We start from the raw sequence: 26,410 nt of genomic DNA, 5'->3' as shown, positions 1-26,410 counted from the left end.
CTTTTTTGAATGAAAAACTTGTTTCACCGGTAACTTTAAGAATCTTTGTTTTTTTTTGTAATGGCAAATGTACGAGGTACTACGTTTTATACTAACGATCGTTTACAACGAGCTACTACTTATTCGAAACGTTGTATTCGTCGGACGAAACTATACGCAGTTCTAGACAACATGATTGCGACGAAGGAAAGTTACACGACGATGAATATTAATGTTTTTGAATCATTTGAATGTGACGATGAATCATTACTTATTTATTCATAAAAATGAGTATTTTTTATTTTAGACAACAATTCCATACGATATATCGTATACAAGTATACATAGTTCAAGTAAAATAAACTTAGTGACGAATGGCCTGAAGTGAAGATTTCGAGATTCAAACTGGAAATCGTAATGCGGTATCACACGTCGGTTAGCTCTGTTCGTTTAGAAATCGTGCGAAAGATTCTCTGTACTTCCCATCAATGTCATATTTCTGAACAAACTTGGCCCAGTCCTCGGGTCTCCGCTTCATGATGTGGTTCGACATCTTTCGAACATTACCCTTCATTTTGTCCGTACACTTAGCACAGTTCGTGGCAAGTGCGTCGGGCAGAATAGCTGAAAGAAGCAGAAACAAGTTCACGTCAATTTAACCCGACAAAAAATGACCAAGTGAACGATTCCGTTTCTCCGGTTCTTTTCGATTTTCAATTTCACCTCCGACGGTTGAATTTTCCAAAACTGCTCCAAACCGGACGAAAAAAAAAAAAATATAAATGAAGCAATATTTTTGCTTGCCGTACTTTTTGCACACGTGTAGAATCGCGAATCAGTGCTGTTAAAATCTCGATCATCCCAAGTGTTGGTCAATAATATTTGAACTGGTAAGCCGGAAAGTCGAAATTATCACTCGTACGTTTATTGCTTGCAAATATATAAATTTAATAGATGCAAATGACGTGCAAACATAATTATAGTTCCGGATGAAAGAAATCGAAAATAGCGATGACCTTCCGAATAAAACTTTTTGACAATCGCTTGTAAATTTGAAATACTCACTTCGGAAATATCGTCCGTCCGGAGAGCAAGGTCCGTAGTCCAAGACGCAGGCTATGTATTGGTTTAGGAGTCGGTCGCTGTGAAGAATAACGTCTACGTTGACGTTGTCGTATTTATTGGAATACGTCTCGAGGGACATTGTCGATCCCAAAGTCAAGAGCACAACAACTAGCGCCGGTAATACCATCATCGTCGATTGCATGCCTGAACAATGAATATGCATAGAAGTTGGATAATCAACGATCAATGAAATCTTATCACGTGCTGTACTGTTTAAAAACAAAAGAAATCAAAAAATTAAATAAATAAATAAAGAAAAACGTAAAAGAGCCGAGGCTAATTGATCCTATAAATTGGACTTCCTGGTAAGCATGCAATTGTATCAAGATAATGCGATTAGAACGTCAATATCAACAGTCGTACAGTAACTTTGCAGATCACTGCTGAAATTGACTATGAATTGTCCGTGCGAAATTCGGGACGATATCATTCGCTGCAAAATAATCTTCACTTACCGAATACACCTAAGCAGCAGAAGACTATTGTCGAGACAAAGGAAAGTGTAAACGGAGAGCACTTGCAGGTGAGTATTATACCCTGGATGAGTTTATCCCCCACTTATCGTTAACCTAGAGGTCGTGGTGCCTCCGAAATGCAGATAAATATATGAACATGCCATTTGAATGCGGCACGAATTAATCCCGTATTCCATGCTAGTGTTTGTTCCTTGTGTCACTATTCTTTTTGAGGGGCAATGATATACTAGCACGTGGCATTGATGCTTGTAAACGAGCGATTTGTACTGAGAAATTCATCCGAATGGATAACATATGCTTCGACTTTACAATGAGCCGGAATCTTTTTCCCCGAATGTAATGTGCCAGCAAAATGTTTTCCGCATTGGATCCACACGCGGCCTGTATATAATATTCGGACTTTGTTATTTACAGATAATTTATGGTTAATGATATCCGTTATTTACTTACACAATAACTTATACATACCAAACGAATGATGTTAATTGAATCAATGATCTTGATTCGCAGGCCTTCGGAAGTTGATGGCCAACAATACCTAACGTGCTTCATTGCTTCAAACCGGATTTTTATTTAGCATGTAAGTAACGTGCGAGTATACATATATCGTGTGTGCGCTACATAACGATGGAAATGATATTGACACGTTATGTGATTTACGCAAAACCACATTAAATATATGAGAACGGAGACAAGACCAAAGCCTTCGGTCATTTTGTGACGGTCGACAAGGACACAAGCCCATCAGTGACTTGAATACGAAATGCGCTGACTAACCGTCGTTGGATCTCGTTGTTTTCCGACTCTGATTTTTTTCCGCCTATGACGTCCTGTGGCTTGGCTACAACGAAAAAAATTATCATAACCCGCATGTTCTCCGCAAAATTTAGTGCATCGGTTTCACTTTTCATCGTAACTAATTGCAACGATTTATTGACGAATAAATTCCGCGTCGCAAACTGTCCCGTATTGCTGTACATTTTGAGTGAAAATTGGAAAAGTGGTAGAAAAAAAATGCATTTCTAACCCCTTTTCTTTCAACGAACGGTGTGCGAGTTCCAGAGCGAATATGAATACTGCGGCAAAAGTGCCACACAGGAGACCCAGAAATGCCGGGGCTACATCGTTCAACGCAAGGCTGTTAATAACTGCGGTGCTACCGAGGCATTCCGGTTTCGGAGCAATCCAACGCTTCTGTTCTCTGGCCAGGATTCCGACTTCCTGCAGACGCCGATGTCTGCGCCATGTAAGAATTTAAAAGTACATAATTTGTGCTCGCATTTGTCGAAGCTGTCACCTTTGTCCATTATGCTCACATGATCTTGAGATGCTCTCTGTAGGGATTCTCGCGCGATGCCCACATCGCAAGCACTGACTTCCTGATGAACGGGATCTCGGCCAAGCTGCAAATCTCAGGTTGAGCGAACTCTTGGGCAATCTCCTCGTAAGCGTCAGCAGGGGTGGTGTGATAGGCGAACGCCCCTTCCTTAACCCTTCGGATGCCATCAGAGCGGGGAAGAATCTTTGGTTTACCTTTATCCAGCAGCATCTTCTCGTAGAACATCTTTTCCGCGGGTACAGTTGATATCTATACTCATTGGAAGCCCCGTGAAATTCGAAACAAATGGAACCGCATGCGGTGTCAGTCGGCTGTGATAGAGCAACAAGAAGAAATACACATACTTTGAAGTAGTGTGGAACATACGAAGCGTTCTCGTAGGCAGATGGCATTCCAAAATTCAACAAGTCCCCAATCGTACGAATATTTTGTGGGGGGGTCGAGAGCAGCGACGAGACTACAGAAGCGCTGTAAAAGTTGTACAGCAGCATGCTGAAGAGCGTGAAAACTATGAAGAGGAGATGTCCGCTCTGACCAGGTAGAGAGCTGTGCCACCCTGAGAACAGTTGGAGTTTTAGATCTCGAGGGGCTTGAAGCCGCGGTTCGCAACAACGATGGTTTCTTATATCTCCACCTTGCTGAAAGAGTGTGGCCAGAGTCGAATAGATCCCAAAGGACCAAGGGTTACCATTTTCTTGCCTGTGATAGCGCGTCCCGATACTTAGAACGACAGTGACAAGAAGTGACAAGACCATCACCGCGTTCCACGTAGAAGGCGACAACGGCTCCAGGAAAACATTCCTGACGGAGTGACTGACGGGATGTTTGAACAGGAAACCAGTCCTGTAAGCCGTTTTACTTAAATGATTTTAAAACTCAATTTCGTGCGTTAATCAAAGTAATAACTGTAAGCATTGCTCGCCAAAATGGGTAGTTCTGCACGACTGGAGTGCAGTACTCCAACCGTTCTTGCGTCACAACGGTACCGCCAAGAGTGAAATCGGCCTCCCTGCGTCCCAAGGCACCCATCATCCCGAAGAAGGGCGTCCCATTCCATCGTCCACCGTAGTCGAACCACGTGGATATTTCCACTCTGGTAAGAAATTTTCTCAACGTTCGTACACCGTTTATTCTATTTGAGTTTTCGGCCGTTCGTACATAGTTAAACCAACCGCACTTACGAATAGTTGAAGAAGTCGCGAGGGATTACACCCAGGGCGTAATTGATCTTGGATATGGTGTCGTAGCTTCTGTTCGCAGGGTTGGAAAGATACTTGATCGGGTCATCTTCCCGCGGATCCATGTACGCCGTCTGCAATTGAGCAATAGCTCAGTAGTCGACTTTGTAGATGAAAAAAAGGGGATAGATGCGGGGAAACGATGGTCTCACCACGGCAGCAAATTTCAGAGTAATCCCGGTGAGGTTTTGGCGGCGATAAACCGGGCTTTGCAGTTTGAAGATGTTCAAACGAGGGGACAACGACCGCCAGGTACCGATAAATGTCGCGTTCAACGTCCCGTTTCGATCACTTCCCGTATTAAATATATCGTATAATTTGACGGTTTCCTCAGCTGTGATTGCCACCACGACGTCGGCATCGACGCTCAGATTCAACCCTCCCATGAACGCTAGGGCGTCGCTCTTATTATTGCTGGTCAAAAGCCAGGAGTAGGAATGGTTGAACATTTTGCCAGCCGAAATCTGGAAGGTAAACAAGTCTGCTATATTCATATGAACATTGACCTAAAATCAACTTTCGAGCTCTAGATTCATACGAGTAGGCAATGTCACCCCAGTCAGCAGTTCCTTGCTACTCTCGCAATCAAGGTCTGTTGCGATATTTATACTATGGTAATTATAGCGGAGGAGATCCTCCAGCGATTCTCTATCACCGCATATTTTCGACGGATTAAATATCGTTGCGCTAATCGACGCATTCATTATTTTTTGGCTCAGTGACACCGAGTCTGTGAATAAAATAATAAGGATACCGATAATATTCGACTGTATTAAAATCGACAAATTGTGCCAAATTATCGCTAAAAAAGAAATACAACAATCTTAGTTGAATTGAACCTACTGTGGATGGGAAAATCAATGTTCTTACCAAGATCTCGCAGACAAAGGAATGCCGAAATCAAACGACTGGCATTTTTGTAATCAATGTAGTCGATGATTAAATTGCTCAGCTCATTCTGATCTATCGAGGCCGTGACACTGGCCAACAGCTGTGCGAAGGTCAGAAAAATCGAAAGATACATATCTTGCAAAAGCAGAAACCATTTGTCAACTATAACTGTAAGACATCACATCAGGGTATAACTGGTTTTTGATATTGAAAAAAAGGCCAAGTCATTGCAGTTTTGCGCAATGTTAGGCACACTCCCATTTACGATAGTCATTTATTGAACTATAAACCGTGAAAGGTAACGTGATCGGTACTCGTTACATTTTATGAGTTTGACTTTAGTGTCAGAAGTAAAGTCAAGCGTCAAGGAGACCATTTCTCGCCGATCAAATACATTTTGGTACCTGCTGGCCGTGAGCACAGTTTGGTCAACAATTCAATGCTTTCGATGCAAAAAAAAAACCAAGCAAAAGCTTGTTTATTCCAAGTGTATAAAAACGAGCCATAAACTAAAAGTATGAAAATTTAGAAGCTTAGATTATCGTCGTCTGTCCGACTGCACAGCTATTGAGTTTTTTTCATTTCCAACGAATCTCACGCGTTAACCAATTATTTCAAGCCTGAGCATTAACTCGAAATGATTACGTGCGACTGATGCTTTTATTGCCATTGATTCCGTAAAATAGTATCCACGTATTTTTAATGCTTCTGGTCTCATCTCTGAATCAATACACATAAATATATGCACAATCTATTCGAACGCGTGTCAATATCTATGAAAGTGACAAGTTACCTTGAGGCTAAAGGAAACTCAAACATCACGTTACGTTTATTCTTTGAATCGAAGGAGATACCTACGTGGGGTGAATTTCGACGAGTCTTTCATCCGCCCAGATGGATACTGAAAGACCTCTCGTGCATCTATTATCTCTTCGCGAAAATCCTTTGATCATTTTCCTGCTTTGGCGTTACGACAGTTTACACGCGGAAATATCCCTTTACCCGAACTGTCATACCTTTCTCAATACCTCAACGAGACATTTACGACATGACCGCCAGTCATCCATACTCGATATTACGTGCTCATCGCATCGTCCGCCTTTGATCAGCGACTTGCTACAAACGCATCGCCCTGTTCCGTTAAATACTTTATACTCCACATTATTGCATTAAATTCCAAACGTCTGTTTGGATTTCATGTAAGTGTTTCTATACATACGTCACTACAATTACGATTTGCATTAATCACCATTCGCCATTGCCAATGATTGGCTACGATCAAATATTCATGTATGTCTACGTTTACGGTTAACCGACAACTTTTATATTCTTTACAGTCATCTGCTGTACAAGTATAATTTTTGGTTCGTTCAACAGTTTATACAGCTAGAAACCATGCTCTACGGGAATCGTATAAGAAATGAAAAACTTGCACTACCGTCGAACAGTATTTTGCACCCTAGAGTAAGTACAAGCGAACGGCGATGAAAATGTTAACATGTCACGAGGAAGTTCTGTTTCTTTTTCAAAGCGGTTCGTCGCTTGGCGTATTTCTCGAGGTATATAAGAGTGCCAGCCAGCGTCATACCCATCGAGAGCAAAAATAAAGCTGGTGAGAATTCCTCGAGGGATACAGGAACCGGGATTGCACTGTGACTCTCTGGACAAATCGGCTTCCGGTAGTGCCAAACGTGCCGCAGACGTTCGGCCATCCCTCGTTCGATGATTTTCCGCATCCTGTGTGAGAAAAAAAAAAGAATAATCGCAGAGACTTTTGTGGCTTGGAGGTATATTCGACAAGTAAGACGCCTCACTGACCCGTAAGTGACCATTTTTTTAAACGGTGAATGTTTACTCGTAACCGTAGCCGTATGTTTCGGAGGAAACAATTGGATTTCTACGAGATCGCATATTTCGTCCTCGGCAAAAGTGTCCTGAAAATTGGGAACATCGTAGGTGAATTCCGGAAGTGGATCGGGCGAATATTGATCGGTTACCGTGATTATCTTGTAGGCGGTGGCAACGTCGACGTGAAAAGCAAAACCGCCCTTTTGTACGAGGCTAAGACCATCGCGAGGGCTGTAATACGCGGGCTGCTTCCGCTTCCTGGAGGGTGCTACTTTTTTCTTGTAGAGCTGCAGCGCCACTGGATCAGTGGTCGTCTGTCGTCACATCGAAAGTTTACGGATAAAGGCGAGAGTAAATTCGGAAAGATCGGACGAGGCAAGCCTTACCGCAAAAAAATCGTAGTTGTAGGCGATATCCTCGATTCCTACACGCAGATCGCTGTCCAGGAGGTCCTTTAGGGTGTTTATATACCTAGGGTGCTGAGCGAGCAAGGAACCCACGATACTGGCTGAGTAAAACTGATACAAAAGCAGGCCCCAGATGAAAAGGAAGATGAAGACGATTCGCCCGGAGAACAACTGCGGCCCATCCGTTAGACCTGAAAATTACGTATGCCTAATAGGTCGGACTTCGGCAGAATCGCGTAACGGTCACACGGGGTGAAAAGTGATATCCTGCTTCAACGATGAGGTCTAAAAATGTAAATAAAATATATGCGTGTTGTTTAAGGATCGTAGAAGAAGCTCTATCAGTTTTTCTGACCAAAACTGATTGTCTAAATATTGTAAAACGTCGGCAAAGTTAAGGTAACGTGTGTAATGTTTGAGATGAAATTCACCCAGAGTGACCTATCAGGAATACACAACCGAAGTGAAGTAGACAATTCTGAATCAAAACAAAACAGTATTGACCTCATTCGGTTCGCTTGACGACTTGCAGTCACGTCGCGTGTCTCCGACTAGAAGGTAACGCAGCAAAATTTAGTAACGTACAAATATTGGAATTTTCGTACTGTGAACCGAGTCCACGATCAAGTTCAAATAAAGATGATTACGGAGCAGGGGAAAATCTTGGCAATTTACCTTGCTGGCACAAAGAGGCGGCAACTATCAGAGCAGTCTCCGAAGCAGCGTGAATATCGAGGGTAGTTTCGGCCGTACGGTGAGTCAAACAAGGTTCTACCTTCACTGTAATGTACAATAGAAACCAGCACACAAAGGCCGTCAGTATCGTGAGTATCCAAACGTTGGGCGCGAAGGGCCGAAGGAAACCGTTGCGAACTGTGTTTTTCTTTGGATGGCGAAATATGAAGCAGGGTCTAATTGTAAAAAGAGAAACGATTCGGTCAATCTGTATTTGCCTCGATTTTCTGGGTTCCATTAAACTACGTATTTGCTTATTTGCATTGAAGTTGAAAATTAAATTCTATGTGTTCCTGAATCCTGAGTGCATTAAACACGAATTTCTCCTCTAGAGAGACCCAAGTTCCGCGATTTGAATTTTTTTTTATAATGTAACGATGATAATTTCAACCTCGCCAGCCAAGTTTGAACTGTAAATTCGGCGACGTCGATTCGTTCTTCCTTGAACTGCAGAGGCGTTGCGCCAATATCAACTCTGCCAGCAATCATGTCACCAAGCATTCCGTTAAACGAACCGTTCTCCATGAGATATCCCCACGAAGTGGCTTTCATCAAATTCATCCTAAAGAATCACTCGTTAATCGCGGCATAAGTCTGACACTAAAGTCGACTGGGTGAAAATCAGCGGAGGGTGTTTTGTACGATCAAGAAAATCCGTCGAACGTTAAGCGTGCTATGTCTCGTAACTAATTGCACGATGACTTGACAAACGAATGTTTTTCTGAATCAGTACAAAACATTCCGTCATAAAATCAACATAAACATGTGTAACAGTTACTTGAAATTGTAAGAGTCACGCAGCTGACAAACCAGGGCGTAATTGAAACGGTGCATCGTATCCAGGTGCCGGTTAATGGGATACGTTATGTACGTCATGAAGTCTGGAGTAGGAGTATGAGTGATCTAAAAACACAATCATATGGTTAATCAAATTGTTGAGCCCGGTCAGCTTAAGTTTTAAAAAAATCGCCAACAACAAGTCAATGCATGCTCAACGTACAGCGATCGAGACGTTGAGGGAAAGTCCGCGAAGATCGCCACGTCGTTGGTACTTGTACTGCGTCAAATTGACGGTCAGACCTTGTTGCACATCCCACTGTCCCATATAAGTCACGTTTAGATCACCCCCGTGTCGATAACTCGGGTTGTAAACATCGTAGAGTTCGAAAATGTCGTTTGCTACGACAAGAGCAACGACCAACTCGGTTTCGATTGTAAGAGGCAGCGTGCTCAGTAAAGTTCTCGGCATCGTCTGGTTCGTAACGAGGAGCCAAGAGTAGGACTCGTTGAAGGGGATGTTTTGTTCCGTAAACTGTTGAGATATTTCGTTCGCGTTATAGATTTCAATCGACGTTTTTTGTGCGTGAGAAGTGAAAAGGGCGGAAATTGATACGTTGTGAAAATCTGCCGAAATGAAAAGCCTAACCGATACGTCACCTGATCAAGAACCAAACGGCTCCCCGGACAGTCCAAGTCCAAGACAACGCCGAGTTTGTAATAGTTGACGGTCAGAATTTGGCGCATATTCAAGCTCTCGTTGGGAACGTAGACGAATCCAGTTTTTATACCAGAATTCATCAGCTCTCGATTGAAAGCCGTTGTTTCTGTCGTGGATAATTAAAACACTGTTCAATTTTCAATGTGGTGCAGTTCTCTAACGGTTCAATATTGACAGTAAACAGGAAAGAAATGTGTAAAAACTAGATATTAAATCATTTCGAATCATTCTGACCTTGGCTTCGATCACAGCCGTAGGTCAGTGAATAAACGGTAATCTGATTGTGTGAAAAATGATGTTTATTAATTGTGCGCAAGTTGTGAACTAGTGACAATTGTCTCTGGATGGACCTACCAAAATTATTCCAGCAGGCAAAGACAGTGACCTGGTGAACGTATTTCTGTTGATAAAAATCCTCGATCAGATGACCGGTGACGATCCGTTCCGTTCTTACGAGTCCGTAAATCGTCGCCAAACACACCACGATATAAAAAGGCCGCATCTTGGACCCCGAAAACGATCAGACAGCAAATTTCCTGACGATCCAACGACCGATGCAATCCTTACGCTTGTAAGTATGAAAATTTTCTATCCCACATCGATGTCTACGTTTACGCAGCGCTATTTCCGCCCATAGATAAGCGTAAGTAATGCACATCTGCATAAATGCACCCCAGGGTACGATGCACACTTGTCAGTTTCTCCGTTGCATAATTTCAATGTGCATCTTCAATGCTCTGAGTGATTATTGTGCATCGTGTATCGACCGATCAACTCTTGTCTCAAACAATGTGATTCAGCCACAGCATTTAACTGGTATCCAGGTCTTGGTTCTTCTTTGATAAAATCTCACCGAGGTGCTCAATGCTCGGGACAAAAAAGCCGACTGGTATCGTTTTACACAGAAATTTGTGAGACTCTGTATGCAGCTGTTACACTTGTTAAAACTGTTTGAATCCTCGAGATACCTCGTTCGACAATGAAATATCGCATTGTGCAAACCCTGAAGAAAACTACTCAAGTTTCTGCCTGTCAAACGAGCGAACAGAATCTGCGTTTTCCCATTTTTTTCACGTGACATTTATAGATTTGAAATTGGAGCCAACTACAGGTTGTGTTAGCGTAATGTCGCCTATTCGGATAGAAAAATTACACGTAACCCACGTCTATAACAGTCTTTTCACATAAAAGTCGGATATATCTAATTTGCGTGCGTGTTTGGTTGTGAGCCGATTGCCAAAATTCGGGTTTTTATGACTCGCAATACAACCTCGGTCACGTATGTGGTCACTGTAATAGTTGAGCGAAATTTGGATAAGGTGTCTTTATCTGTTTACCATATCGTAGAACAATATTTACTTACAATTAGTCGTTACATCATTTTTTGACCACGAATTTCCCCATCCGAAATCCGCCAGAGATTCCCAAGCATAATTATCCGAAACGTTACATGTATCTAATATTCTGCGATGGAATTACAAGTTTCAACAAAATATATCACACGATAGTCGGAAATTTCCTTTATTATGCAGATATGAAGATAATCGGTTATAATCGATATGATGTGACCGACAGTCACGCTATACACTCATTGCATTCTGCATATTAATTTTCTCATCGAACGGATGAAATTATAGTTTCGCAGTCACACCTATACTTATAGCTCGAAACCTGCGGTAAAACGTGTTTTGATCGGTAATTTTATCGTTCCCCTATTATATCTTCGCAGAAAAACTATAATATATAACACCGACGAAGGTGTTGCTCAAGAAAACCGGCTCCTGCTGTAGTTTTGCAAACTATTCACATTTGTAGGTCTATTTTTTAAGAAAAAAAAATCGTCAATTATATGTCGGTACAGTCTCGTCCAACGACTGCTACTGTGTCAGTGTCAAGATCAGATTCCACATTAGCATTTCAATATACGTTCAGGAATAACGTGTTTTGAAGGTTGATCGTGCACCTTATACCTGTATTCCGCGAATGATCGGTTTTCTGCATACAGTGCAATGGAATTTTAAAAAATCGGTAATATAATTTGAAAAAGTACTTTATTTCATCTTATTATAATATTTTGCGCCGTTTCTATGATACATACATCACTTTTAACTTCAAAGTTTATACATTTTACATTCGTCGGTACGTATATTTAGGAATATGGTTAATGTGCCCATATGCATGTATGTACCTTATACTCTATAGCTTATATCTTATTAGCTTTTCGGCGACCTTTATACTTATGCAAATTGATTATACAAGGCGTGTACTTGACCAGCTGATATTTCAGTCTCGAACACCGGTTCAGATTCGAAAATCGCGATGGATTGGTTACAAATATACGTCAAATTATAGAGTTTTGAGTAAGTTGGACGCCTTTGAAAAAAACTTTATTGATCATTGCAAGTAATTCCAAAGTGGTCTATAAAATGACATATAAGATTTCAGATGAGTAAGCCTGGCAATGAACAAATGATAGGGTTTAGTTTCACCGTGTTTGTACAGCGGAAACGTCAGCAGCCTCGTAACATTTCGGACAACGGTAAAACATAATCCACTAGTTTTCATTTGTAATTAAACTATGAAAATAACAGTATAGTAATGTGATGTGCTGATTACCGAGAATTCGTTCAACTTTACAACCACCGTAATAAAATAGCAATAATAGTAGAGGTATTTTTTTTTAATTAGAGTATAAAAATAATATTAAACTAACGTAGTACAATAACATTCAACAGTACATTAAAAAAATCTATGCTTGAATAACTTTAGTCCTGATTCCACTAAATATTACATATTATATACAACTTTTATTATTATTCACCCGACAACTCTTTCAAAAATCACTATGTCAGATGGAAACTTGTTAGACCGTGTTTCACTAATCATTTTTCACTAATCTACTTTCAGTACAAATTGTGCAAGAAGAATTTGAAGTAGGATTGATTCTATAAAAAATGATCACACACATTTCATCAAATGACTAGCGCGTAATTTTACTTGTTGATTAGTTCGAGTATGTATGATCCACGTTGGTAGAAACAACTTCCATACAGTATAGTTAGGAATGCAGGCTAAATCACAATAAGTTAAAAGTAGCGCTGTGATAAATTCATTCCTCGTTGCTGCCGAAACTCTGAAAAAACATATTTTTGCAGATGAGTTAGAGTTTTCATATATTCAATTCAATTTCGGTTACGTTCTTGAGTGACTTTTATGAATGGCTCAGATGGATTATTAATTTTCAGTGAACAATCAAAGAACCAAGCTTGAAAATTGAAATTACGGAACTTTCAAATGTACCTAAAATTTGCAATATGGCAGAAAAAAGAACAACAGGCTGTTGTTTACAGAGCATTTAACGAATAATATGTATCGTATTTATTTTCACACAATTACATATTCTGTATAATAGAATACTGAAAATTATATTTGGACGTGTATAATCTTATACGTGATATTATAAAGCTTGGGTGCGTAGATAATTGTGCGTATACATATATCATTTTCAGCTATAAAATACATAGAATGAACAAGACAATGGGATATAGATGTATAGGTAGGTTTTACAGTTTTTTTTTCGCTTATCACGTAGGAAAGTAAGACTTGTACTTTCGAACTTATGGAAGATGAGACAGCCTATTCGGGTCCGTAATTCTTCATTAGATTTACTCTTTTTCCTATTTCTACGTAGTATCTATTTTAAATAGACATATGAAACGATTTTACTGAGATGAATCGATTCTGTCTATTTTTCACTGGAAGACTATTAGCGAAATCGTTTGGCAATTCGCCACTTTTTTGCAACGGGCATAAAATTATTATCAATTCGAAACAAGTGCGAAAGTTATGGTATCACAGATATGGAACCAAATATACAATGATAAAGATATTACTAAATAAAAGAAAAACATGGCAATGGTAGAACTGCGAATACAAATACGTAAAAAATCAAAAATAAAACTAGCATATTATAACAATGACATAAAAAATTTTATTCGTTCGATGATCCGAAATAAATCTATGAAAGTTTCGATTAGGTTGGCTCTATACGTATAACGGGGAATGATCGTTAGAAAAATATGAAAATGTGAAACGGTTTAAATTTATGAAGACTTAACGGAGTGTACCTTTAGAGCAGCTTTAAAGCCAATAGTAACGAGAATTCCTAAGCCAAACATAACAGCATGGGGCAAGTATTTAAATCCAGGAATATTTCGCTTCGCGGTCAACATGCCGAGCAACTTCAGTTTGCCATCAGTATATGGGGGATAGCGACACCTGGAATTATTATTCAGAATAAATAATTCAGTATGAACACAAACCTGAGGTTAAATAAAAGCATCAAAGATGCAGAAAAATAAAAATGGAAGGTAATACTCACGAGGCAATAGCCTCTCCCAAACCATTAAACGATTTGATGAGGGCTCCTTTTTTATGTACAAACGTATCAAAGCTGTACTTTCCATGATAAGATCCCATTCCGGAAGCACCGACACCACCGAATGGCAATGTGTCAACTAAATCAGAAAATCAGTTTGAATTACTCAGTGATAAATAAGTTGTCACAGTTAAGAATGCGTATCTCAAAACTGATCTACAATAAGTTATGTCTGGTGCAATATTGAACCTCGCTAGACTATTCTGATTAGTAATTTAATCCTGATTACATTGCAACTAAAGTATGGGTTGGGATGGTGTATTGCCCAACAAAAACCACCAATAAGTAATATGAAATCGAAGCATATCAGTTATTTGAAATAGGACGAATGATTTTTACGCATTGAGAAAATGATTGTCAGTATACCTGCGAGATGTAAGACCGTTTCATTCACGCATACGCCCCCGCTACTTGTATTTTCCAAAATCAGAGATACATCAGCTTCGTTTTTACTGAATATGTAAAGTGCCAGTGGCTTCTCCCTGTACCAAAAACATTCAATAGACACAGTATTATTATTGTGAGGCAGTTTCTTTTCGTCATTGTATTTCAGCCAAACGAATTTTGCAAAAAGGATGAGATTAAAAAGTAGAGAGTGTATTGATAAACTTGCTTCGTGGTTAAATTCAATTAGTAAAATACAATCATACCGGCTATTAATGAATTTTATGGCTTCGTATGCATTTGCTATGGAAACGATAGGTAGAATAGGTCCAAATATTTCATCATTCATTATTGGGTCCGTTGGTTTAACATCAACCAAGATTGTTGGGGCAATGAATTTCTCAGCAGAGTCTATATCTCCTCCGACAGCGACTTTACCATTTCCAGACAGAAAGCCAGCTAAGCGTCTTGATAAAAATGTAAATTCTATTATTTATGGTTCTTTGTACAAATCCTTTCCTATCTAGACGATTTGACTGTCAACTGATTTCCAGCCCAAGTATAAAGTATGCCTCACTGAAAATGACGATCGCTGATCATCCGAGTAAGATCTGGACTGTCCTTTGGATTGTCGCCGTACCACTCTTTTAGGACTTTCTTAGCTTCATTAATGAGTGCCTCCTGTACTTCATGAGTACACAATACATAATCTGGAGCAACGCAAGTCTGTCCAGAATTTATACATTTTCCCCATAATAGTCGCCTAGTAGTAATCCCTATGTCTGCAGTGCTGTCTATGTATACTGGACTATAAAAGAAATGTATTATAAAGCTTGAGATGGTTTTCAAAATGGTAGATAGTAAAGAAATTCGCCTAGTCACTGACCTTTTTCCACCAAGCTCAAGCGTCACTGGAGTCAAATACTTGTTCGCAGCATCGCGAACTATTTTTCCAACCATCGTTGATCCCGTATAAAATATGTAATCAAATCTTTGCTTCAACAGTTCTGTTGTCTCAGGCACACCACCCAATATCACATGACAGCATTCCTGGAATGAATTTAGAAGCTCGATACAATTTCCTGGAGTTTAGTTACTTCAAAAAGTAGATCATTAGGTTAACTTACGTTGTCCAAATACTTTGGAATCAATTCAGCCATAATTTTTGACGTTGCTGAAGAAACTTCCGAAGGTTTAAGAATAACACAGTTACCGGCAGCCATAGCAGCTATCATAGGAACCACCGAAAGTTGGAAAGGATAATTCCATGGTCCAATAATTAGAACCACACCATACGGATCTTTATATATTTTAACGGAATCTAAAATGTTGACAATCCCTTTCGGTGGCTGAAATTAAAAAAAAAAATTTAACATCGATGGCTGTAAGAATGTAATACAAATGACAACAATCAATAAATCTACCTTCTCAGGGGCTGACCACTCTGCTAGATTATCCAGTAGAAGGATAGCTTCATTTTTTGCAAAGTCTAAGTCCAACACTACGTTCTCATATTTACACTAAAACAAAAATTTTCTTACTTATCAAAGCAATATAGGAAAGTAGCTCTGAGTACAGCAGAGTCAGAAACACTTTTACATACTCGTCTCAAATCAGTTGTCAGAGCTGCGTGTATATCAGCAATGTTTTCATCGATCATTTTAATAAATGCTTTCAATTGTTGGATTCTCCATTTCAGTGGGCGTGTCTTACCACTCAGGAACGCGTCTCTCGATCTTTGTACAATCTAGAACAAGAAAGTAATTCGATCAATAGAGTTTTCATCTTCCTTATCTCCGTAATTAAAATATAGTGTTTCAAACTACCAAAGTACACATATTGCATTATACTGGTATTTTTGAAAAAGTATAAACAAGGAAGATGAGATATTGACACATTCCATTCTTTTTATGTATGACTGATTTCATTTCATCATTTAACCGTAACTGGCTAAATCTCAAGTAACTGTGCGGTATATTTGTCTTTGAGAGTTAGCTGCACTGCTTTTAAATAGATGACCATTTCGTTGAGCCGAACAGTCATGTACTTGACTCTAAAGTAACCGTTGATTGAATATGGATGATGACCTTGGTTATTTGACTTATGCTTAAAATTAACATGTCTATGCGCTGTAACATGTTTTGTTAAAGGAGTGGAATATCGAGTAGCAGCTGAAATCGTATTCGTTGAGAAAAAATACAAGAATAACTCAAAATTCAATGGGGTTGTATAGTTACACTTTTATATTGTTGAAGTACAATTTAACTTCGCAATATCGAGATATGAAATTTTAGAGAAAATACGTTAAACTAAGAACAAGTTTTTTAGTCCCTCATTGTCATCTCAAACTGATCAGATGAGCGATAATTATGCAGTAAGACATACATCCTTGAATAAAATGAGGACTTAAGTTGATTAATGAAAGTTTAGGCACTACTAAAAATGCAAAGTAAACCAACTCACATCAGCGTAGCTTGACATAGTTGGTTGTGCTGTTCCGTTCGCTTGGGCTGTGAACAAAAAAAGAAAAATAATGTTAAAAAATAAATAAAAGATTCGGAATGCACGCGGTGAATTACACGCAGTGCGAGAGTCAACAAACAGTTTGTGAAACGCGTAGGCGTAAAAAAAATTGTTGAGAATGTATTCCGGCTTTCGCAAACAATTGCGATTCAGAATTCAGCTGCAGGAATCGTTTACAGAGTAGTTGTCATCGGAGAAGTAACAATAGTCGGTATAATCCTAAGATTAAAGCAATATTTTTTTTTCCCGCGGAAATATGTGACTCAAGAAAAGTTCAAACGTATCCTTCGAATAAAATGTAATCGCATAGTTCTCAGAAATCGAACTTGTCATTACCGCGAAATAACTTCACCTCGCCTTTGATTGTTTCGTGAATCAGCTGATCACTGAGCGTCTAGAATGAAAATCCGGAAACCGAAGCTAACTTCACACTCATGCATTGCGCACGCGCGATCATCTGCATCGCGACTCTGGAATTGTGGTTCATTGTGAGTCGCTGTAAGCGCGGTTCGTGGAGATTCCCATCCGTAAAACTAATTTTAAAACAATGAAATTAAAGCCCCTGCTCAGCAAACGCCGTTATTGACGGCGGCGGCAACATTACGAAGATAAAACAGGTCTGCCCTCGATGATTATCTTAATTGCGTGACAACATTCCGTACGTTGATATCACCGCGTATTTATTTGCATGCAATGGGTAAATTCAGAAGACGTCAGTAAATTAATTAAACATTTCTGCGAACGGTGTGTACATGCAGTTTTGAAATTCCATAAAAAAAAAAATATTCCAACCGAAATTATCATGGCCAAGTAAAATCGTAATTTTTTATTAATTTTTAACCGATTAATTTTTGTTTCATAGTTATTTTAAGTTTTTCTTTTTTTTTTTTAATTTTCAGAGGTCAATGCACGTTTGAAGGATTCAAGCTTTGCAAAAATTCTTCCGTAAATTATTACTGTTCAGATGGTTTTTGTATTAGAGAAGCTATGTTGTAACCTAGAAGCTTGATAAAAAAAAAAGATGAATTGGTTAAGAAGTCAATAAAAAAAAACTACCCTGCTTGATATTTTTGGTTTTGGCTACAGAATTTATGTAATTTTTTTGCATAACTTTCAGAAATATCCAATTCACCGTTTTCATAAATACAGCTGACAGAATGCCTCGCGTATCACTAATTGTAAGGCCCAAAATGGAAAGGATGAGGGTAAGACTCTAGTCAGATACGCTATACAGCACCATGGTTCAATTCATACATCTTAAAGGTTTGGAAAAATTTGCTCTTGCATTTATAATATGGTTGGGCATTTTGGGGAGTAAACATTGACGTAGATCTTCTCGAAGAACAAAGAAACGTTAAGATTCTCTCGCATACAATCTAATTACACTTGGAGAGTGATTAATGATTAATTACATGAATTTGGTGGCCTGTTCCACTTTGCTCAGGTGTATTGATAATAGAAGATGCATTATATTAAATTAATACGTTTCAAGAAATCAGTAAAATATTTTTAATGTGTAATTATTTCATGATGTCGTAAACATCGTATTACTGGACAATTAGGTATAATACTATATTTCTGCCGGGCCTTAATTAACTTTTCTTCTTCATACGGTGATATAAGAAATCGGTTTCAGTCGTATATGACTTTTTTTGATATCCATGAGTCTTCACGTTGTTGGAGCTCTAGTATTCCCAAAACAAGTTTTTAGAATAATTTCGGTCTATCTGTCTGACCCGACAATCTTTCCCCACGATCACGAAATGTCTCGGTTAAATTTCTGAAATTTAGACGACTTTACGTTGAATAGTAATAAAATTATAAATGCAATGGGAAACAATTTTGAGGAAAAAAAGACAGTTTTAATGACATAAGATTTTGATCATACTTGATGGTACTCGTAGTAATTGAATTGGTTTCTAAAATGTTGAAAACTATGCCACAAAAACGACTATACTTACGATTTGTTTTGGACCGGGTTGCAAATCTATTTATAAAATATTGATTACGGGACGAGCAGAAGAATATTATTACAGCTTGTTCGTCAGAAATCAGATATATTATAATTCTGTACAATATTGCAGAAAAATATAATCTTTGTCAAAAATTGACAAAATAAAATTATCGGAACGTAATTGAAAGCATATATTCTAGCCAGAATTTTATGATGACTGGGTATGTTGTAATATCATCGCGTGAACTAACCAAGTACGTACAACTAGATCTCGTCACGAAGGTATTGCAAAACCGCAGGAGGTCATTCGTACACTTTGTTCATCACAAATCCTCGCATTGCTTTCCATAGCTGAGTCAAACTTAAACCTTTAAAATCAGGTGAAAATAAAATCATACTTATTATTTCTTCCCAATTAATTAACACCGCGCATTGTCATCCGTGTTCAATGCCAACAACTTTTTCTCGCGACCCATATTATAGGTATGGTAATGTAATTTCTTACAGGTACCATAACGCTTCAACATGCGTATCGACAAGCTACAAAAATTTTTTTCTTTCTTGGCTCTTAACCTTCGAAATTAATACACTACACGATGTGCTACTGATACGAAACCCTTCATTTTAATATAACGATAAATTGAGAATTGGATGGTTGGCCAAAACACGAGGAGATTGGGACGGTATGAATTGAACGTTTACAATATGGCACAAGTTAAACTTTCATAAAGCCAAAGGTCGGAGTCCGCGATAAGAAAACCACTCGTGCCGTTAATCGAAAAACGAATTCATTTATCCTGTTGCGTGTAATAAAATAATTGTTGAACCACAAAGAAAATTCCAGTAAGCATGCCTGATGCTTGCAATCACATCAAGTTTATTCATGCGGTCAGAGGCCATGGTCATGAAGGTGTAATCAAATCGGCGCGAGGCGACTGCGAAAATACCGATCACAAAATACGCCTCGGGCCTTTTTACTGTATACAACTAACATGATATTATCGCCGGGTAAGTTAGCTTTAAAAGTATAGTCGATAATGTTTTTGCACGTGTCGCAGGTGACGTCAATTTATAGAATTTGTTGTTCAAAGACGCGAGTCGCTTACGGCAGCCGATTGACTTTGTGATTACCGGCACGAGAGAGAAACATTATAACGAATAAATAACTTGATACGGTTGCAGTTATTCATAGCGTAGGTATGATTTATTATTTTTCGCACGCATCTTCGTATCATATAAAGTGTTAGGTATTTATAACACACGTGACACTGGTATTATTCGTAATTTATTTTTGCGTGCACGGTATTTTAATTGTTGTCACGATTTAACCGTCGGAACATCTCACCGTGAATTCGCAAAGATTCATTTTGATGCGGGGATGGTTCTACGAGAATCCTGACAGAGCTTTGCGACTCTCTAGAGTTTGTTTCCGCGAGTATATCGTTCAGCACCGTGGAGGATTCGATAGATTCGAGTGATTCGGTGCGGAAAACAATTTCTGCCGACATAATTTATAACAATAAATTTTCAACTTCAACAACCATTGATTTCGTTCGACGATAGAAAGCACCACTGTGTATATGAAAAAACAATGATATAATTTAAATTGAACGGTGGATTAATCCGAGACGTCTCTGACATTTGTTAGCGATTCATCTACGTCACTAAATTCAGAGTCCATCGTCCAGGGTCAGATATGAAATTAATGCGATTTCTCCTCGTTTAATTTATACGGTCACTGTGATTCATGGCCCGTCGAAATCTCCGGTTAAAGTTCGATTCCCGAGTCTGGCGCCACGGACCGAAATAACTAGTTTCGATTTTCAATTTGAGAATGTCCGCCTTTCAGTTATGTCCGCAACATTGTAAGTACAATGCTTCACGCACTCCCGGCAATGGATTAGATCTAACGACGAGACACAGGAAACATTCAACGCAATTTATTAAACAGTAATACGTATAAAGCGTCAAATTATTCACGTGGGAGAAGGCCGGTTATCCGCACCTGCGCAAAAAGCGCTTCAATTGGTCATGCAAAACGCTAATCGTAAATTGCCAGTCCAATTCCCATTTTTACTTATTACGCATTGATAACTCATGTATTCTATTAGATCACGCATATCTGCTCCAATTACCCGTGCTTTATTTTAAGGCAAATGCTCTAAGTTGTAAGATTTATGTCCACAGTGAATATTGTGGTAAAATTACTTTTTATCAAAGTCACTGACCGCAGTAAATTACACATGATATGTTCGCAGGAATATGTCGCACGTCATTGGCAATATACAAGGAATCATTCGAAATGTACTGGAATTTTCCCCAGTCACATTCGTCGGCAGTATTTATATAATCCCCATTGAAAAGTCTGATTGTTGTTTATGGATTTTTATACCGAGGTCAGAGGAAATAAGTAACGCATTACACTTTAGAAGTCGATTAGCTTATTCCGCTAACTTACCGGTTGATTAGGAATTTTGAAAATAGTACGATACACAATGATCGACGAATGCCGAGGTTTTAAAAATGATTTTCGATTCAATTCAAACCGGGAATTTGTCTCGTTAGACAAAAAATATGAAAAATCTAAATAAACCGCGCAATGTGTCTACGAATCGACGCCAAGATTTCCATGCACCATCTCACGTTCACTTCTTCTCGTGAACTCTACACACTTCGTTTATCTCTATCTGTGAACACTTGTGACGGTTGAGAACTCCGACAAGTCTCTCATGCGAAACTGAAAGCGATATTCAAAATCAGCTTACACTACTTACACACTGTACGCACATATAATAGCTGTTGTCACAAAATGAAACTTGCACAATTCGCAGGTTGAATACCGCACACTCGATATAATCTATCTCACCTGTTATCAATCGGTGCGCCTGGTCCGCCAACGATCAGACTGGAGTTAAGCGTGGGTTTGAAAGCGAGAACGTGACTCTCAAAAAAAGGAAAACACGTCGGCTGACTATCGAAGCGACCGGTTATTTACGAATTATGTCACTGGCCTATGGCAGAGAGTCCGAAGTCTCACAACGAGTGTCTCAAAGCATTCAAAGTATCCGCAGCTCAGCCGGTACTCGCCAGTGTTGATAAGCCAGCGTTGTGAGATCTTTTGAACACTGTCAAATCTTTGTCCGAGCTTAAGTATATATGCACACTGCAGTTGCCAAAAAAGTTACAGCTGCAATATATGTATAAGAATATACATTACGCTTATGCTTGACACGCTGTTTTATGCAGCGTTGATGCGTATCGATAATCGTACCTATAAAATCTCCGATTAGCATACACGGAGAGTAAAAACTCGTTGAATCAAAAAAAAAATAGACTTCAGTCAACTATGAACGCTACAGGATATGGGTGATGATGTAAATATCAGGTTGATACAACCTTCCGTGACCTGAACAAATTAAACGAAAAACAGTTCTACCGACGAATGACTAATTGGTTTGAATACCTATGAAGGTGATTAGACGACAAAATATTTAGATTAACGATTTGTATTGCTTAGTTGATTGAAATCATATTTCCCACAAGGTATTTTTTTAGTTTTTTCTCTCTTTTTTTTGTATTGAGCGCCGACGTTCCCATCTAGATCAAAATAAAAATTTTCAGCCTATTTATGGCAATTGTTACAACTTTCAGACACGAAATCTAATTGTAATCGAAAGCGAGTCCGATGAAACGCATTTTCAGTTTCCGAAAAAATGTGGCTCACTTATGTTCGGGATTCAGACCTATAGTGCTGCCTAGTGTAAATCGCTGTATCGCGAGATTATTATTTTAGTATGAGAATTATCTATCCTGCATTGTTATTTGTAATCGATATAATGTGAAATATTTCAATGTCTCATAGCTAATATACCTGTCTATAATCTTATGCCGAAAATATCGAGATCTGAATATCGTCGGCGTAAATACAGTATTGGTAAATTATGCCCCCTTAAGAATAAATTGGCAGTGAAATTACGACTTGCGTGTTACACAGAACCGGGACTGTCGTGGAAATCGAACATGTGTACGAGGCGCATAAATAATAAATAATCAGCACACGCAGAGCTGCTGGAAAATTCCAGACGTTACCTGTACGGTCTGAGAGCCATTCCGGTCTTGCATTGAGCTACTAACTATATATTTGATCGATATACCACGTGTATAATATTATACGGTAATCAATGAAAACGAAAGCGAAGAAAGTGCACGGATAATATATCACATAATTACGAACAATTTTCAAGTGATTTCTTTCGTTTACAATATGCTTCCTGATCTTGTTCGACAGAGCGATTAATGATGGGTTCTAATTACTACTTAATCAGTTTGTAATTTCCGCGTTCCCAGTTTTACCGTTCCGTCGACCGTGAAGTTCTAATAATGCAGTACATTTTGACAAATAGAGCGAGCTCAAACCAGAGTACCCGATCAATAATAATTTAGTAATTTAATAATAATACAACACATGAATTTGGATATCTTTTGGATAAAACTTAAGCTTTCAGAGTATGTTTTAAATGTGTAACGCACGGACGTTTTATTTGTTCTTTAGTAGTTTTCTTTCTTTTCTTAAACGCGTCTCTCGATTCCTCTTATAAAATTCACATCGATCTTGCTAATCAAATATCTCTAGAGGTGTTGAAACCTGCGCAAATATTTATAACCCGTGATGAATACAGGATTATCGCCAAGTTGCTCTACGGCGAAATTTCCGTCGGAATAGTGTATTTAATGAATTCAATAGCCAGGTTGTGAAAACAAGAAGTTGTTGGCATTGGATAGAGTTAAAAATAATATAAAAACACTCTGGTTTGATGCCATGGAAACACGAAGCGCGGGAAAAACATTGTACTAATTATCATATCTGACAAGCAATCAACAAGATATCAAATGCGCTGCTGATGAAGAAACGATAAGTGCTTAACATCAAACAATGAGGCTTGCAGTTTAATGATATTGTTGAGTGGCGCTAATATTATCAATTCAAAATCTGAATTTAACCCTACCTTATTGGCAGGTATTTAATCTGCGATTCTTCAACTTGGCGGCTTGAACATCGACCAGGCTTGTGTAAATAAATACAAACTATGTATTGGAATCGCAAACCAGTGAGCGTAGATTATACAAAACTGATGAAAGAGAGCTACGTTTTTCATTGGGTCGTGAGGTATCGCCGATGACAATAAAATGTACATTTCTCGCTATCGGCAAGCTGACGGCGACAGAGATAATCTGTAATCATTAATTGATAATTTACTCACAAGTTTCACCGACTTGTAGAACGATATCCGTAGGTTGTAACAAATTCACTTTAGACCCGTCGACGTTTTGTGCAGATTCATGCTCGCGGTCCGGACTTTCACAGGATGAAAAGTCAATCCTGTAGTTGGGAACTGCGCGAACGTCTGTAGGGACGGCTCCCGCCAAGTCAACCACGGTGCTGTAATCACCCTGAAAGATCATTCGATACACAAGGTCTCAAAATACGAAGTACGTAATGCTGCAAGTCAGATCGAACACCTTTGAACGGGGGACAAAAAAAGTCTCACTGAAAGTACGTACGCGCGACGAGTTCCTCAATATTCCAGCCTCCATGAGTGATCGGCTACTAAAGATCGCAGCTTCAACTAACAAATTTAATATGACGGTCGACTCTAATGACTGGGACGAATGACAGTCGGTCGTGTGTTTTAATTTTAACCTTCGGGCCTTATTTTTATTTATTATCCCCACAAGCTGTGTCGTTTATCAACTCGTATAAAAAGTCACAGTAACAAGTCGCATTTACACGTATGCACGTATGGCTACGGTAGATTGTTATATGCCGATACTTGGTCGGGCCGCGGTTCGATTGCTTGTTCCGTGATATAAAAAAATCCGGTACACATCCATAACGCGAACACGTTTCCCCGTGCAAGTGCATAAATACACAACTGCAGATCTGACTCCCTTTCTTTCTCTCCGCGATTATGTGAACTAGAAAGTCTGCTCGGACAAACTTTCATACTGTCAACCTGAGCGAGTTACGCTCCCGATCATCGCTCATGTAACAGGAAAGACGAGGACGATTTTTCCTAAATTTTTATCATATCCGTTAGCGTCAATTCGCAACTACGGTACAACTGTTCGGAACGTTATGTACTCACCATGCTTGCACTTGCGGGGAAAAAACGCCAACTACGCCGAGAGTAACACTTAGATGATTCGAGTCAGCACAAGTTTGCGTGTTTTCCAGCCGTATAAGTATTGCGACAAAGCTCACTTGTGCTCACTTTACACACGTATATTATACGTATAACGTTGAGCATTCGTCGGTACGGACGCGTTAGAAACCTGATCTTTGCTTGCAGGGAAGGGAATAAACGGCCGAAAACTTTTATACCATACACGTTCGACGCGTATAGTTATCCTCCGTAGAATTATTTACTGCCTCTGGCGAAAACGGTTTCTGCTGTATCTTGAATCGGCGGTTGCTCTCGCAGGATACTGCTGCCGAGGATACCTGTGTGAACAATTTTTATGCTTGGAACCCTCCAGAACTTCTTCGCATTCGACTATAACAGCATTTCATTTTTTATTGCCCAATATATTTATTTCATCTACTCGATAATCGTTTTATTCCTTTTATCTTCAGAGATAAATTTTGTCGAAAGTTAAGGCATTCGCGAATTCATCCAGTCACCTATAGAGTGTGGGAATGGTAATGGATGATGTTTTGTAGTTCGATTTATTTATTGAACTAAAGATTGAACAGTGGATTTTCTGGATACACGACATTCTCGAGGAATACTTATTATATATACGCTACTATCAACTAATTGGGACAACATCTTTTTTCCAACATATATGTATATTAGGCTGGTCCTTATTTAGAGTGTTTTAGAAAATTTCTGCGGACAAGGTGGAAAAAGTTTGCAAAAAAAATCAAAAAAACTTTACGCAAAACTTGAAGCCTGGAGGTCAACTCTAAGAACTGCCTCCAAGGCAGTGAAATTTCCCATTTAAATAACATGGGAATTCGAGCTTACTACATTCTTTTTTTTTTCCCGCCTTAATAGTGCTTCGAAAAATCTGAAATTTGGTTTACGTTTTCCCTGTAGTCATAGGTATTTAAAAAAAAAATTGGCTGATTTCCAGCGATAAAAGTTTCGAAATCCCACAACCTCAAAGTTGTGTTTCGTCCGCAGGAATTTTCGAAAACACCCTAAATAAGAACCACCCTAATGTATATGTATAATTGTATATGTATATATATATATATATATATTTTTTTTTTTTTGAAAAAACCTTCTTGTTGATGTCTTTTTTAATTTGAATGATTGACACCATCGGTACTACCTGCAATCCGACTGATTGAAGTAAGAGGTTGTTTTTCTAGAGAAAGTTAGGGCCGAATTATCTTTCATTGGCAAAGTAGTGATGATATAAATTATGCATTTAGTACATTACATCGGTGATAGTGGAACATGTGTATTTTGACACAAGTCGTACGCTATCACTATCTGTACGACTCTTCTATACGACTCTTGGGAATAGACTAGACGTCGATTGCTATAATTGTATGTTGGAATAGAC

At 38.9% G+C, this 26,410-nt stretch overlaps 5 protein-coding genes across 14 annotated transcripts in view; 1 reads left to right on the top strand and 4 right to left on the bottom strand.

The window, feature by feature from the left end:
* Positions 1–415: 415 nt before the first annotated feature.
* LOC124310255 (ejaculatory bulb-specific protein 3-like) lies at positions 416–1,246 on the bottom strand. Its single transcript, XM_046774066.1, has 2 exons — positions 1,045–1,246; positions 416–603 (listed from the first exon to the last, which is right to left on the bottom strand). Exons 1-2 carry the CDS (start codon positions 1,244–1,246, stop codon positions 416–418), a joined length of 390 nt encoding a protein of 129 aa, XP_046630022.1.
* Positions 1,085–5,242, bottom strand: LOC124307030 (ionotropic receptor 75a-like). Its single transcript, XM_046768361.1, has 11 exons — positions 5,028–5,242; positions 4,712–4,887; positions 4,310–4,621; positions 4,101–4,231; positions 3,842–4,012; positions 3,264–3,762; positions 2,897–3,168; positions 2,608–2,817; positions 2,049–2,421; positions 1,560–1,961; positions 1,085–1,248 (listed from the first exon to the last, which is right to left on the bottom strand). Exons 1-9 carry the CDS (start codon positions 5,179–5,181, stop codon positions 2,325–2,327), a joined length of 2,022 nt encoding a protein of 673 aa, XP_046624317.1. The 5' UTR covers positions 5,182–5,242; the 3' UTR covers positions 1,085–1,248; positions 1,560–1,961; positions 2,049–2,324.
* Positions 5,243–6,349: 1,107 nt separating this feature from the next.
* Positions 6,350–11,336, bottom strand: LOC124305604 (ionotropic receptor 75a-like). 4 transcript variants are annotated; one of them, XM_046765310.1, is made up of 10 exons: positions 9,891–10,038; positions 9,476–9,642; positions 9,039–9,350; positions 8,817–8,941; positions 8,430–8,600; positions 7,979–8,214; positions 7,283–7,494; positions 7,046–7,210; positions 6,867–6,982; positions 6,350–6,785 (listed from the first exon to the last, which is right to left on the bottom strand). In XM_046765310.1, the coding sequence occupies exons 1-10, from the start codon at positions 10,036–10,038 to the stop codon at positions 6,542–6,544; spliced, it is 1,896 nt and encodes a 631-aa protein (XP_046621266.1). In that variant the 3' UTR covers positions 6,350–6,541. The 4 variants fall into 4 exon arrangements, with proteins under 4 accessions (XP_046621266.1, XP_046621352.1, XP_046621175.1 ...); XM_046765396.1 differs by lacking the exon at positions 9,891–10,038 and adding an exon at positions 10,900–11,336 and having other exon boundaries at positions 6,350–6,982; XM_046765219.1 differs by having other exon boundaries at positions 6,350–6,982.
* The window catches only part of LOC124304666 (bestrophin-4-like), a 36,692-nt gene continuing 20,265 nt past the window's right edge, over positions 9,984–26,410 (top strand). Inside the window, exon 1 of one of the 3 annotated variants that reach the window (XM_046764495.1) lies at positions 9,984–10,107. The gene's annotated coding sequence lies outside the window, so the exon portion shown is untranslated. Of the gene's footprint in view, positions 10,108–18,127; positions 18,145–26,410 lie in introns of those variants that run through there. The other 2 variants (XM_046764669.1, XM_046764149.1) reach the window with 2 other exon arrangements.
* LOC124305776 (aldehyde dehydrogenase, dimeric NADP-preferring) lies at positions 11,571–24,554 on the bottom strand. Of its 5 annotated transcripts, XM_046765619.1 has the most exons (13): positions 24,398–24,554; positions 24,097–24,286; positions 16,822–16,868; positions 15,962–16,105; positions 15,783–15,878; positions 15,486–15,707; positions 15,245–15,408; positions 14,936–15,166; positions 14,625–14,825; positions 14,341–14,456; positions 13,918–14,053; positions 13,664–13,814; positions 11,571–12,669 (listed from the first exon to the last, which is right to left on the bottom strand). In XM_046765619.1, the coding sequence occupies exons 1-13, from the start codon at positions 24,428–24,430 to the stop codon at positions 12,646–12,648; spliced, it is 1,755 nt and encodes a 584-aa protein (XP_046621575.1). In that variant the 5' UTR covers positions 24,431–24,554; the 3' UTR covers positions 11,571–12,645. The 5 variants fall into 5 exon arrangements, with proteins under 5 accessions (XP_046621575.1, XP_046621665.1, XP_046621843.1 ...); XM_046765709.1 differs by lacking the exons at positions 24,097–24,286; positions 24,398–24,554 and adding an exon at positions 21,831–21,974; XM_046765887.1 differs by lacking the exons at positions 24,097–24,286; positions 24,398–24,554 and adding an exon at positions 21,702–21,840.

Source organism: Neodiprion virginianus, chromosome 1 (assembly GCF_021901495.1).
Source record: "Neodiprion virginianus isolate iyNeoVirg1 chromosome 1, iyNeoVirg1.1, whole genome shotgun sequence".
Classification (NCBI taxonomy): Eukaryota; Metazoa; Arthropoda; class Insecta; order Hymenoptera; family Diprionidae; genus Neodiprion; species Neodiprion virginianus.
The sequence above is the reverse complement of the archived record's forward strand: the minus strand, read 5'-3'. Positions and strand labels throughout refer to the sequence as shown.